The 13,066-nt window shown below is 63.8% G+C and overlaps 1 protein-coding gene across 3 annotated transcripts in view; it reads right to left on the bottom strand.

Annotated features, from left to right (window-relative positions):
- Positions 1-11,761, bottom strand: part of IGSF9B (immunoglobulin superfamily member 9B) — a gene marked incomplete at both ends in the record, with an annotated part of 41,480 nt that extends 29,719 nt beyond the window's left edge. For all 3 annotated transcript variants that reach the window (XM_079708009.1, XM_079708010.1, XM_079708011.1), the window contains 3 exons: positions 962-1,108; positions 2,532-2,729; positions 11,698-11,761. In XM_079708009.1, the coding sequence (XP_079564135.1) occupies positions 962-1,108; positions 2,532-2,729; positions 11,698-11,761 (409 nt within the window). The remainder of the gene's footprint in view (positions 1-961; positions 1,109-2,531; positions 2,730-11,697) is intronic.
- Positions 11,762-13,066: the final 1,305 nt, after the last annotated feature.

Here is a 13,066-nt window from a genome sequence, read left to right as displayed (position 1 = left end):
CGCCTGCCGATGCAGGGGACACGGGTTCGTGCCCTGGTCCAGGAGGATCCCACATACCACGGAGCAGCTGGGCCCGTGAGCCATGGCCGCTGAGCCTGCGCGTCGGGAGCCTGTGCTCCGCAACGGGAGAGGCCACAGCAGTGAGAGGCCCGCGTACCGCAAAAGAAAAAAAAAAAAAACAAATCAAAGCAAAAACCCTGCTCCCCTCCACCGTGGGGACCACTTCTCCTTCCACTTTCTCCCGGTTCCGGCACCCCCTGGCTCCTCCGGAATGTCCCCTCCCAAGCGAGGGCTCCCAAGGGCACAGGGGACCCTCGGTGCAGGGGAACCCCGGAGCCCTGGGAAGCACGGCACAGCACGAGGCCCGTCACCCTTCACCTGGGCAGTAAGTACCCGCGGGCATCAGAAGGCGCCCTCCGGACCGGGACCAGCAGGACCCCCGCCCGGCCCTGGGTGTGCTCTGCTGCTGCGGATCATCCAGCGTAGAGACTAGCGCCCAATGGTTACTGAGGCGAATGGACTAAAGGAAGGCTGTAACGGGGAGATGCCCGGAGAGGATCTTCCTGTGGCTGCTCCTGAGTCCGCCCCGCAGATCCTCAACCCTACCGGTTTCGGATGCCGGTTTCCACCTCCCTGCGCTGGGCTCTGACGACCCCGCCGGCGGCAAACGCCCTGGTGCCGGGAGCTGCCAGGCCTCTGCGCCCACGGCCCCCAGGGGCTCCAGGACGAGCGAGGGGGCCTGGGGCCCCCAGCCCGGGGGCGCGCGAAGGAGGCGCACACGCACGCACCACATATGCAAGCTCACTCGCACGCACGCATGCTCACACGCCTGCGCGCACTCACGCAAGCACGCACCACGCACGTCTGCCTGCTCACTCGCACGCACGCACACACTCTCATGCCTGCACGCAGAAACGCACCACGCACAGGCCCACGCGCGCGCACGCACGCACGCACGCACCGTGGACGGTGAGGTGCACCCAGCTGCCGTTGTGGAAGGTGTCGTACTGCTGGTCCAGCAGGAGCACCTTGCACTCGTACCAGCCCTGGTCCTCGGCGCGCACCTGCTCCAGCCGCAGGGACGCCTTGTCGTGGAGGCTCGCGCGGCCTGTGGAAAGGGGACAAAGTGGGTCAGGGCCGCGCAGAGCACCCTTGTGACCCCAGCCCGCAGCCAGGCAGGCCCAGAGCAGGGCAGCCCCGAGAGCCCCAGCCTCGCTGCCCACCAGCTGCACCGAGAAAGCCTCAGTTCCCTGCAACTTCCCGTTCTCTTGGGGCTAAGGAAAGGCAGAAGGGATACGGAGCTGGCGGGAAGGGGGCCAGAGAGCCAGAAGAAGAGGAGCGGGACCCCGCCCCAGCAGGTCCCCGTGGCTGCCACGCCCAGCACCCTGTCTGCCCAGCACTCCTATGGTGGGCAGAGAAGAGGCCGCTGGGGACAGGGTGCCGGCGTCCCCTCCTAGTCCTTTCGTGGAGTCCAGAGAGCAGAGCGTTCATCCAGCCAGAGCCCAGGTTCCGAGTCTGGCCACAGGGCCTGTAGCTCGAGAATGAGGAGCGGCTGGCGGGCGAGCAAAGACCCGAGCCGCCCTCCCTAACTCCGTTCCCTTCCCCAGAGCAGCCCTCGGGGTCCCCCCTCCGCTCACTCTCCACTCAGACCCACTCCTCGCCCCAGTGTCACAACCTCCTGTGCTTTCCTCCTTGTCTCCTCGGTAATGGCAATCTGCCAACAAACCAGACAGTCAAAACGAACCAGGGCCAGAGAGACACAGACACAGGAGGAGGGAGAAGGACAGAGAGAAAAATAGAAGCTGAGAAAAATGCAATGCAGACCTCAGAAATCAGAGGTAAAGATAAAAGCTGTGTCCCACCAGTTTCTTCTCTTCCTTTAAACCCCAACACACGCGCATGCGTACACACGCAAGCCCACGTGCAACCCTCGCACAGGCACACACGCCCCTCACTCACACCACCCCACGCCCTCCTCCCTGGCGGGCAGGCCCTGACAGTGACTCAGTGAGGCCACTGCTGGCAGGAGTAATTGCAGAGCAAGACAGCATTGGGGCCAGGAGGAGGGAGGCCGGAGGACGAGGCAGCGAGTGGAGCAGGCGCCCAGACACTTCCTCACACTCAGGAGGACGGGATGAAGCCCCAACTTCAGAGCCAGAGGGAGGGAGTGGGCAAAGCCAGACAGAGCAAACCCCGCGGCCGCCATGGCTCTGACGCAGCTGCTGCCGCCGAGCCAGCCGCCCTCCCGCCGGCCTCCTCTCCCACGCATCGGGCTCCTGGCCTCCCTTCTCCTCCTCGGGCCTTGCCCCCTGCGGCCCAGCGGGGCTGTGCAGGAAGCTCTGTGTCTGCCCCACCTCCGTGTCCCTCTCCTCACGCCACTTAATTAAAACCTACCAGAGTGCAAAGGATGGGAGGACAGAGACAGCGACTGGAAAATAGAGATAAGAGGCCCGTCGGAAAAGACAAGAGACCACGAGACACAGGCAGGAGGGACGGTGCGGGGGCCCCGGAGCCAGGCGGGAAGGCCTTACCTGCATACTCAGGGTCCACGTGGGGCGGGTAGTAGCCAAACTTGATGAAGATGGGGATGGGTACCCCGAACTTGAACCACTCGACGACATAGGGCGGGGGCTGCCCCGTCACCGGGTGGACCACGTCGCATCGCAGGACCACACTCTCGCCGGCCCTCGCGGTCACAAACTCGGGCTCCTCTCGCAGGCCGTGGGCACCTATTGGGACAGCCACACAGGGACACAGGGAACGAGGTGAAAGGAGATCCCGCCCGGCCCCCGCAGAGGCCACCCCTGCCCTGCCAACCCCAAAGAGCGGAGCCCGACCGCGCCCTCCCCCATGACAATCCCGCCAACTCTGAGGAGCGTGGCCACTGAGAAGGTGGAGGGGCCTCGGCCCCTCTGTGGACACCGTGGCCTGGGCGCTGCAGCGGGTGAACATGGGACGTCTTCCTGCACCAGGGTGCTTCCCACTGGAGCCTGGCAGGAGCTGCAGAGCCAGCCGTCCTCCCATGCCCCGCCCCCAGCTCAGCCTGATGTTCACAGCACAAAACAAGAGTGCTCCATGCAGGAGCGGGGAATCCCGACCAGGCTGAGCAGAGGCTGCTCACGGCATCACCAGAGGGAAAACCCCCGGGGCCCGAGCTGGCCTTTCTGCCCCTCCTCCCTCTGAGGGGGCGGGAGGGGCCTCCAGGCCGCCAGTTTCCACGCCCCAAGCCTATCAGGCTGCGAAGCCCCAGACATCACCATTAGGACCGCAGGAGGCTAGGGACGCAGGAGGGGGACCCTGGGGCTGCTAACCTCAGCCAGCTAAGGGGAACATCCCCACCTCCGGCAGAGGACGAGGCGCACGGCTGGACAGGGCTCAGCCACCCTCCCGAAAGGGACTGGAAGGGACGGGAGATGAGGCGGGAGAGGCTCCCCAGCAGCCCCACCCCCAGCCGCAGAGAGAAGCGGTTAACCCAGGCTCCGCCCCGAGGCCCGCAACCCCACCTCCAGCCCAAAGGCACCTTGTCCAGCTCCCTTCCAAGTGAAAGAGGCCCCTCCCGCTGCCTTCCCTCCAGTACCCACACCACCCCCCAGAGCCCAGCCCTTCCACCCCGCCCCTCCCCTCCAGTCCCGGCTGGGACCCTCCAGGCAGCACCAGGGACAGCAGCTGCTCCGCGGAGGCTCCCAGCCGCGGACGCCCAGGAGAGCAGCCCCTGTCCTCCGCGTGCCTCTGGGCCTGATTCTGACCACACCTCCCACCCCTGGCGGCTCCTGCCCCGCTCCTCTCGTCCGTCTCTCCTTCGTGTCTCTGTGTCTTTCTGACTCTCTGTTTGGCTCTGGCTCCTCCTCCAACGTCTGTCTCGCTGTGTCTCTGTCACTTTCTCTCTAGCTCCCCGCTACATGGGTGATTCTGTCTACCTGCCTGTCTCTCCCCACCTCCCCGTTTATATGTCTCTATCAGCGCGTGTGTGTGTTGGAGGGACGTGTGGGGTTCTGTTCGCCTGTGCCGGGGAAGGGGTTTTGCTTTTCCACTGCCCGGTCTCCGTGGTGCGCTCTGCCTCCATCTCCCTGGGTCTGTGTCTCTGTCTGTCTCTCCTTTTCTCCCTCCCGCTCCAGCTCCCTCTCCTCCTGCAAATTGCGGAAGAAGGAGGAGGCAACCCTTCCAGAAGCTGATTGGCTACCGGTGACATCACTGTTTTCTAGAGAAAGAGCTAAGATCACAGAGTATTTTTGGAGCAGAGCAAACTGTTGCCCTCACCTGCCTGAGGCCCCAGCCGGTTTCCCAACCCTCCCAGCCCTGCTTTAGGCTAAGTTTGAATTACAGCCCCTCAGGGAAAGCGCAGCAGGCACCCCACCCCCACCCCAGGGGCACCAGGTGGGGACAGAGCCCGCCTCGCAGCACCCGGGCACAAAGGCTGGTCCTGGACCCTGCAGGGATGGGCAAGGAGCAGGCTGCCTGAGCAAGCAGGGAAAGCAGCGCCTGTGCACGCGTGTGTGCGTGTGTGTACGTGTATGCATGCACGTGTGAGTGTGTAGACTTTGGAGGAGAAGAAGAGAGGAAATACAGGAACCAGGGTAAGAGGGGGGGCTCCTCCCGGGGTCCGTCACCTGGGGGGCAGAGGGCTCCACAGAAGGGGCTCCTTCCCAGGCTCTGGCCCCAGCGCCTGGGGCAGGGGGCAGGGTCGCTTGCCCCCCTCTCACAGCGAAGGCTCTGGAGGCCCTGGCGGGGTGAGGGCCTGCACCTGGGCTGCCTCATTCTCACCGCACAGCAGCGAGGCAGCCTCTTCCACACCGGCCCCCGCCAGCCTGGACTCAGGGCTACACACCCACCCCACCAAGGCCCACTCGGGCCTCAGCCCCGCCTCCACGGTTCTTCCCGAGGACCCTTCCACCAGCGGCCGGCAGCTGGGAGAGGACACGGTGAGGCCAGCAGTGCAGAGACGGGGAGCAAAGCCAAAAGAAACCCGCTTCCCAGGAAGAAGGCCGGGGCAGGGCTGGGGGGAGGCTCTGCCCCAGCTCCCACGCTCAGACCAGCCCTCCTGGCTTTCTGAGTCCTAAAATATTTATCAGCTTCCCTCATCTCCTCAACACACACCCACACACACACCCACACACACATACACACACACACAGCGTGTGCTCTCACTCCATCACCCACGAGCACTTCCCCCTCAGCCTGAGCCTTTCTGAGCCAAGCATGTCTAATAAAACACTTTCTCCAGAAAAGCTCACTGCAAAAAAAAAGTAAACATTGCTGGCAGCAGAGAAGGAAGAGGGGCTTGATGCAGGAGAGACATGACCTCAACCCTACGAGGACACGACCCAAGTCGAAGAGTGAAAGAGAGTCCAGGGGCAAGAATGGAGACAGATGGTCAGGGTGCGAACAGACAGAGACAGAGAGACAAACAGACAGAGAGAGCTCAGAGGCACACAGGACTCAGCCTGGGACACAGAGACACAGGCCTTCAGAGGACCCAGAGCCAGGAGGGGACAGAAGGGAGGCCGTTAGTCCAGGAGCAGCCGGCTGCTCACGGCTGGCTGACTCCGAAGGGAGCAGGAAGGAGCGGGGAGGGGGAGACGGGGATGGGTGGTGACCTGAGGGGGAGGGCTGCAAGAGGGGGAGGCCGCAGACCCCTCCCCACCACAGAAGCCTGCAGCAGCCGAGGGACAAGGCCGCGAGCCTCAAAGGGACGCTGGCATCTGCTGGGTGAGCACCGCAGGGGTGGAACGTGTCCTGGATGCCACACACCCCTTTCCGAGAAGGCAGGACACGGCTGTACCCGGAGGAGCAGAGCAAATTTGCATCTTGGGGACACACCCTGGTGGGCAGAGAGGGCAAAGGAGGACGCGGTGCCCCTGCGGTCTGGCTGACCTTTCCGAAAGCCCACTGGGGACAAACCTCCTGCTCTCTGGGCCAGGTGGTGCCCGGCGGGTAGCCGGGTCCAGGGCTGCCACTGGATCCCCTGTGAGCACAGGACCACGGGGCATCCAGGGCCTGGCACGCCCCCCCCCCAAGCTGGGGCTCTTCCACAGGCGGGGCTGGGGGAGGAGAGGTGCCTGGACCGGAAGGTCTGACGGCGGGGAGAGCCAGCCACCAGGCAAACCCGGCTTCCTCTAGGCCGCTCCTACATACCAGGCCCGTGCTGGGTCGCAGCGCTGGCCGACAGGCGTACTACCATCTCCATCTCACAGGTGAGCAGGCTGGGGGCCCCCTGGCTGGCTCAGCCGCCCGCCGGGCAGCCAGTCGGAGCAGGTTCCAGCTGCCATGTCTCCCCTTGGCCCGGCCACAGGCCCAGGGACCAAGGACGAAGGCCCCTCCCGCGCCGACCCAAGAAGCAGCCCCTCCCCTCCGCTGAGTCAGGCCAGCCCCTCCACACCACACACTCTGGACGGGTTCTCACAGCCAGAGCTCTGCAGCCCCGGGCCCAAGCAGGACGGCGGGGTGTGCCTGGGTCAGAAGGCAGCTGCGGGCACTGGGCTGAGCCCCCCCCACCTGGGACCCAGGAGCTCGGCTGGGTGTGGCGGCGGCGCCAGCCTCCTCCTCTGTGAGTACAAGTCCTCAGGGAGCCTCCCCTCCTCCGCCCACCCCCCCACGCCCCCGTCCCCATCCCCCTCGGGCACCAGGCTCCCAAACCACAGGCCTGTTGTCTAATAATACCAGCGCCAGCCACCACCTCCATCTGCCAGCCTAAAAATAATCCCTGCTGAGTCCAAAAAAGGCACAGCCCCCAACAGTCCCCCAGTCCCTCCTCCCTGACACACCAGGGGGTTCCAGGAGATTCCAGGGAGCTTGTGATTAGGCTCCCCCGGAACAGCACCCACCCCCTACCCGGGGGGTGGAGAGCCAGAGGCTTGCACGAGGAAAGCGGAGGACAGACATACCAACCCAAAGCCAAGTGTGACATGGAGGAACGGCCGTGTCCACGTCAGGCCACACCCTGGTTGTCCTTTCCAGAAGGTAGGTGGGCCAGAGGGCACCGGGACAGCCTGCCTCCGGCCAGGACCTCCACCCCCACCTGGGCAGATCCTCGGAGAGGTCCCCACCTTCTGCGGTCTCCCCAGTGCTGTCCTCACGGCCCTTCGGCCCCCACTCCCCATCAAACTCTCAGGGCCCAAGTCAAAGGTCAGTTGAGCCCAGCCTGGCCCTGGCTGGGAACCTTCCTATTTTCTCTCGAGGCCCTGGGGGAGGGGCAGGATCTGCAGGCCCCCTCCTCCGTGGGCGCCTCTCCACCCTAACCCTCCTGGCCCAGGCAGCCCGAGAGGCAGCAACGACGCTATTAGCAGCCTTAATTTGCTCTGGGCTAGATTGTATTTCCAAGAGCCTTTCCCCAGGAGCCACTGGCAGGAAGCAGTCAGCAATCCAACCTCCGCTCTGCTCCTGCAGCGCCTCGTCCATGGACAGACCCAGCGACACCCACCCTGCCCGCCTGCCGGGCGGGTGCAGGCCTGGTCCAAGTGCCCGCGAGCTGGGAGAGCCCTCGGGTAAGGCGCCAGGTGGGCACAAGTAAGCGGGGATCGAAGCCCGTGTCTGCTCGTAGTGAAGCGTCAGCACTCTCTACTCAGCAGCCAGAAAACAGGACAGCGGCTCCCCTCGTAATGTGTGTGCAAGTTACCTGCCACAGCCTGTGGCCGGGCCTGGACCAGGAGGGAGCTCAGGGGCGGGGCCGGGTAGAGGGTCAGGCTGAGAGCAGCACCGAGTCCCCTCCCTTCCAGGAGGACAGGCAGGCTGGCTGAGACCGCGCTCACCGTCTGGCCCACGAGGAATTGCTCTCCAAAACGTTCATGGAGGCCCCGACTCTGCTCACCAGTCTTCTGCTTATTCACGCAAGAGAGAACAGAAAAGCAGGAAGATTCCTAAGAAAAATAGGTCAGCTGCCTCGGGCAGGCTGGGCTCCCCCCCATGGGCAGGGCCAGGCTACAAGCTGCCTGTGCGCCCAGCTCCCCAGGGACCCAGCCCCTTCTCCACTCAGGAGTCTGGGCTACTGAGCAGCCGAGGCCAGAGCCCACCTTACAAGACAGACCCGACTTCTGCGTCCCCGGGGCTCTGCCCGTGTGTGTCCCCACTGAGGCTTTCTCTCGGAGAGTTCAGGCATCCTTCGACCAGCCCCTGGGCTGAGCCTCCAACTTTGGGAGCTTCTGGGCTGCCCAGACTCAGGTGTGGAGCAGGGGGCAGGGAAAGTCAGGCATCTGCTCCAAGTCTAGCCTTACTGCCACCCACGGCCATCAACACTCAGACGGGAGTGATGCCCCACCTCGTTCCTAGAGCCTCTGCATCGCCTGTCTGCTGCATTCACGTGCACATGCAAACACACAGCTGCACACACCGTGCACACACGCGCGCGTGTGCAGTCACCTCCAGCAGCTTGCACCAGTGACAGCTCTTTCCACAATTCAGACCCACTCTCACACAAGCTGCTTTACCCATCCTCGGGCGCAGACAGGAGAGAGCTGCTCAGAGACCAGCCTGAGGAGGCATGGGACGTGCCGGGGGACAGGAAGCCTTTCAGAGAGAAGAGAGTTCGTCCCTCTCGGGCCTCACCCCCTCGCGCCCAGGTCCACCCTCACTCCCTCAGCGCAGCAAGGCTGTGGCAGCCAGGCCCGAGGAAGGGAGATCTGAGGGAGGAGACCACAGGGCCAGGAGTTGACAGAGGGCAGCCAGAGCAAGGCTGGATTCAGCACCTCCCGGCCAGGCAGCGTCTGCTCCTTGGGTAACCAGATCCCAGCTTTCTGTCTCAGAGCCTCAAACCTGAAACCACCGGCCCTGGGACCCGGCAGCTCCAGGTCCAGCACACGCCGATCTTGGGGCCAGCAGCTGAAAGCTGATTCTTCCCACACACCCCCTGCTCAACTTCTCCTGAGCGCAGCCTGCCAGACACACCCCTGCCTCTGGCGTGTGTGCTGGGGACACACACACATGCCACTTGGCCACGTCCTGAGCCAAGTCCTGCTCAGCTGAGAGGCTGCCCGTGGGTCTCGCTAGCAGCCTCCAGGCCTAAACCTCCTCCCTCCCACCTTCGCTGCCAAAGGGAGGGAGGAGGGTCAGGGCCAGGCCAAGAGTACAGGGCACTGGTCCAGCTACCAGCAGGATCTGAGTCAGAACCCACTTTCTTTGGGGACACTAGTCATGCAGGATTTGTAGTCAACAAGAGGAGGCAGCCTTGGCGGTAAAGGCCCAGGTCCTCCCCCCAGGCTTGTTCAGTCTGGGATGCAGACTCCAATAGCCATCTTCCAGGTTCTTCTGCACACCCTCCCCAACCTCTCCACTGCCCCCCGGACACACGTGACTCAAGCCCATCCCTCCCTCTGTCACAACCCTTTCGCCCCTCTGCTGGAGCAGCCCCTGCTCAGCCAAACCCTAAGGCTGGCACCGCAAAGTCCCTCCCCTCAGGAATCTCCCGGAAGTCACCTCTGCCAGTCGGAGAACAGCTGAGCTCACACAGCAGCATCTGAATGCTGGCAGTGTGCAGGCAGCAGCCTCACAGGCCCGTCTCCTGCCCCCGGAGGCTGTGCGTGATGAGCTGCTTGCCTCCTGGGCTCCCTGCATCCTTCCCACAAGGCTCTGGCCACTGACAAAACTCCAGTTTTACAGATCTTTCAAAGGATTTCCGAGCAGCCCTCCACATCTCCCTGGGCAAGGTCCGCCTGGGAAACCAAACTTGGTTCCCGACAGAGGCAGCATCTGAACTTTACCCCAAGGAATTCCCAGCTCCCAATGCCCTGAATGGCTCAAGGGAAAGAAATTGAGAGGGGGGCCTGGAAGCCCCAGACAGTGAAACCATCATCATCATCATTTACTTACTTATTTACTACAGAACACTAATGTTCACAAAAACCCTACAAGCTCAGGCTGTTAACCCCCAATGAGGCAAGTGACAATAGAGAAGCAAAGCAACGTGTCCAAGGTCACAGGCCAGCAAGTAGCCGAGCCGGACTTGAGTCCAGGTCCTGTGCCTAGACCTAGGTCCTTCACCGCCACACGCAGAGCCCCTTTGGCTAAAAAGGCCCCCAAGACCCACAGGGGTGGCAGGCAGGGGTTCATGTCCAGCCACCCCAGACAGAACAAGGCAAAAGCTTCATAACCAACAACCTTCAATGCTGGGAAGTCCTTCCTTCTGTCTAGCCGCCTTGTGTGCTGCTGTAATAAAGCCCATTTTCCTTTATTCTGTGCTTAAACTTGCAAAAAGTCCATCCGCCTCCCCTGAAGTCTCATCCCCTGAAGTCTCAGGCTTGGAGGCTATTTCAGAGCCTCCCTTCGGAGTCTCTTTTATTCAAAGATCCCAGCACATCCTTTTGTGCTTTCAGCCACAGTCCCATAGCAGGAACATACCAAAAACTGGAGGGGAGGAAGCTGCGGGCATCGGAAGACTACAAGGGAATGGGGAGGGGGGGGCTGAGGCTGGAGACAGGTTCTCAAGCGCAGCTCGAACGACCTCACACCCCACTCCACGAGCTTCTGCAGTCACTCTGGCCTCAGTTTCCCCACGTGACAAAGGGAGAGTTTTAAAACCATCCAGGTCACACACCATTTAACGAAATCACCCTTCCCTTCGCCCTCCTCTGTTTGTATTCACACACCCCCAAACAGCACGGAGACCTATTGCATACCAGAAACTTTCCCAAATCACTTCCCCTCCCCCTACACAGCCCCAGACACGGTGAGGAGAGGACCCTCCTGCGCGAGCGCGGCCGGACGCGGGGTATCCCGCTGCGGGTCCTCCAGCTGCCGCCCACTCCCGGCGGTTCTCCCCGGAAGCCATCTCTCCCGGCCCTAGGAACCTGTCCGCAGCCGGGTCGTGTCTGCACGCTGAGCACCGTGAGCTCAGAGACCCGGCACCTCCAGGCTCCGCTCCTACTTCCATACAAGGGCCGAGAGCCGTGGTGTCACACAGAGGCGCGCAGGTGGCTCTGCCGTCTCCAGAGCACAAGCCCGCGCGCTCACGCGCGCATCACCCAACGCGCGGGCTTCCCTCTGGCCTCTTCCCAGCTCAGACCGGAAAAACGGAAAGAGGAAAACCTCCCTCCGCCCGGAGACGCGGCAGTGGGGACCCCCTTCCGCCGCCCTCGCCCCCGGCCAGCTGTGCCCGGCTGCGGCGCGCTCCCGGGGAACTTTTGCCGGGCCAGTCTCAGGTGCGGCGGAGCGGGGCGTGGGCAGGGCCAGCCGAAGACAGCCGCTCCTCGCAGCCGGCAAGGGACCCCGCGCGGAACCAACTCTTCTCCTCTCGCGGGGCTCCGTGCGCCCCGCCCTGCGAGGGGACCCGACCTCCAGCTGCCAAGGCGTGTGGTCCGGAAAGACGCGAGCCGGAGCCAAGCCCCACAGCGGCTCTCCTGCGGAGCGGTGGCGCTGCGCGGGGTCCAGCGTGCCGCAGCCGCCCGAGGACCCGCAAACTCCCCGGCGGCAGAGTTCAGAAAGCCGCCGCCTCCCCAGCGCTCGCGGCGGCAGCTGCGCCCGCGAAGGGCACCGGGCGCGGCACCCGCTGTGAAGCCCTGGGGCCAAGGGTGGCAAAGTGGACCGAAGCCCGAGGCGTCCTCTCCCGAGCGCCGGCAGCCCGGGCTCAGGCCCTTCCCGCCGGCCGCGGCCTCGGCCCCCGCCCTCCCCGCGGTGCTCGGAGCGCGCCCGCCGGGAGGGCGCGGGCTCGGCAGGAGGACGGGGCCGAGAGCGCCGGGAGGCGCAGGGGAGGGACGCTGCACTTCAACTCACCTTGAGCCGCAAGACCTCGGGCGCTGATCACACTTGCTATCAAAGTGGCCACATACCAAATCATAGTACTACCGCGCGCCAGCCAGGAGCCTCATCCTATCGCAAAGTGCCCCGCGCCGCCTACGCCCCGTGCCGGTGCTCCCGCGGCTCCTGCGGCTCTTGCAGCCCGGGCGGCCCGCTCCCCATCCCTCCGCGGCTCCGCTCGGCTCGGCGCGTAGCCTCCCGCCCGGCGCAGCGGCACCTGCACTAGAGCCCGAGCGGACCTCAGCCAGCGCCGAGGAGAAGCCCGGCCGCACCGCCCCAGGCCCGCCCCCGCCGTCCGCCCATTGGGCGCGGCTCGCGAACCCGGAGCCCGATTGGCTGGGACGCCTGCCCGTCGCGGCGAGGGGGGCGAGCCCATTCAAGGTGCGTTGACGTGTGGCCAGCCCAGAGCCGCAGAATCATGCGCATTGCCGGGGAGAAGGCGCTACCGCGTCTCTGCTCTGTTCTGCTCCCTGCTCCCGCTGCGTGGCAAGTTTCTGGGGGAGGGAATGTGGCTGTCGGGCCGGCTAACGGGACCCTGGAGTCTCGGGTACCCTGCAGGTCTGAGGGGTCGGCGCCCCCGCCCACCTAGTGAACCCAGCATCCGGTTTCCATCCAGCAAAAAGGCGTCCCGGGAGGACGGTGCTGATTCAGTGATGGGGAAACCCGGGAACGGCAGCCTGGGGAAGCTGGGAACGTCCTTCGCCGGAGATCTTTTCAAAGGGGTCACGCGCTACCGCCACCACCCCCCTCCCTTCCACACACGGCCACTCTTTTCTCCCCAACGCACCCCCTCCCACCCAAATGTGAGATTACGTTAAGCTCCATCCAGCCCAAAGGCAGGGGGATGACTAAAATGACCTCTAAAAGTCGCTAAGATTTGGGGTGATTCATTGGCTCAGCTGCGGGAGAGTCACGGGCCCCGTCGGGAACACACGTGTGCACACTGCCACCCCCAGTGCGGGTCATAGTTGCTCATCACCACGAAATCTCGACTTTGAGCAGTGAAAGTGTTTGTTCTTCTTCTCCTAAAAAGGCTGTCTCCCCAAGCACAAGGTTCCCCCCCCCTCCCCACCCTCCTGGGAGCCTGGCCCCATCTCAGCAGCATGAAGCCAAATGGATTTGGGGAGCAGTGTAGGGGTCTGGGATGGAGGGACCCCGGGAAAGTGGACTTCTTATTCCCTCAGTAGAGGACAGGGAGGAAACTGGAAGGTGTTCATGTTTCCCAATTCATCCCCTCCCCCAGTGCAGTTGTATTTGCAGAAGAAATAAACGAGTGTCATGGAAACATCTACTACAAACAATCCCCTTGCACGGGCGTCCTGAGGCTGCAGTGAAGACGCCTGTT

Source organism: Hyperoodon ampullatus, assembly GCF_949752795.1.
Source record: "Hyperoodon ampullatus genome assembly, chromosome: 7".
Lineage (NCBI taxonomy): Eukaryota > Metazoa > Chordata > Mammalia > Artiodactyla > Ziphiidae > Hyperoodon > Hyperoodon ampullatus.
Note: the sequence above shows the minus strand (reverse complement) of the source record. Positions and strands in the feature narration are given on the sequence as shown.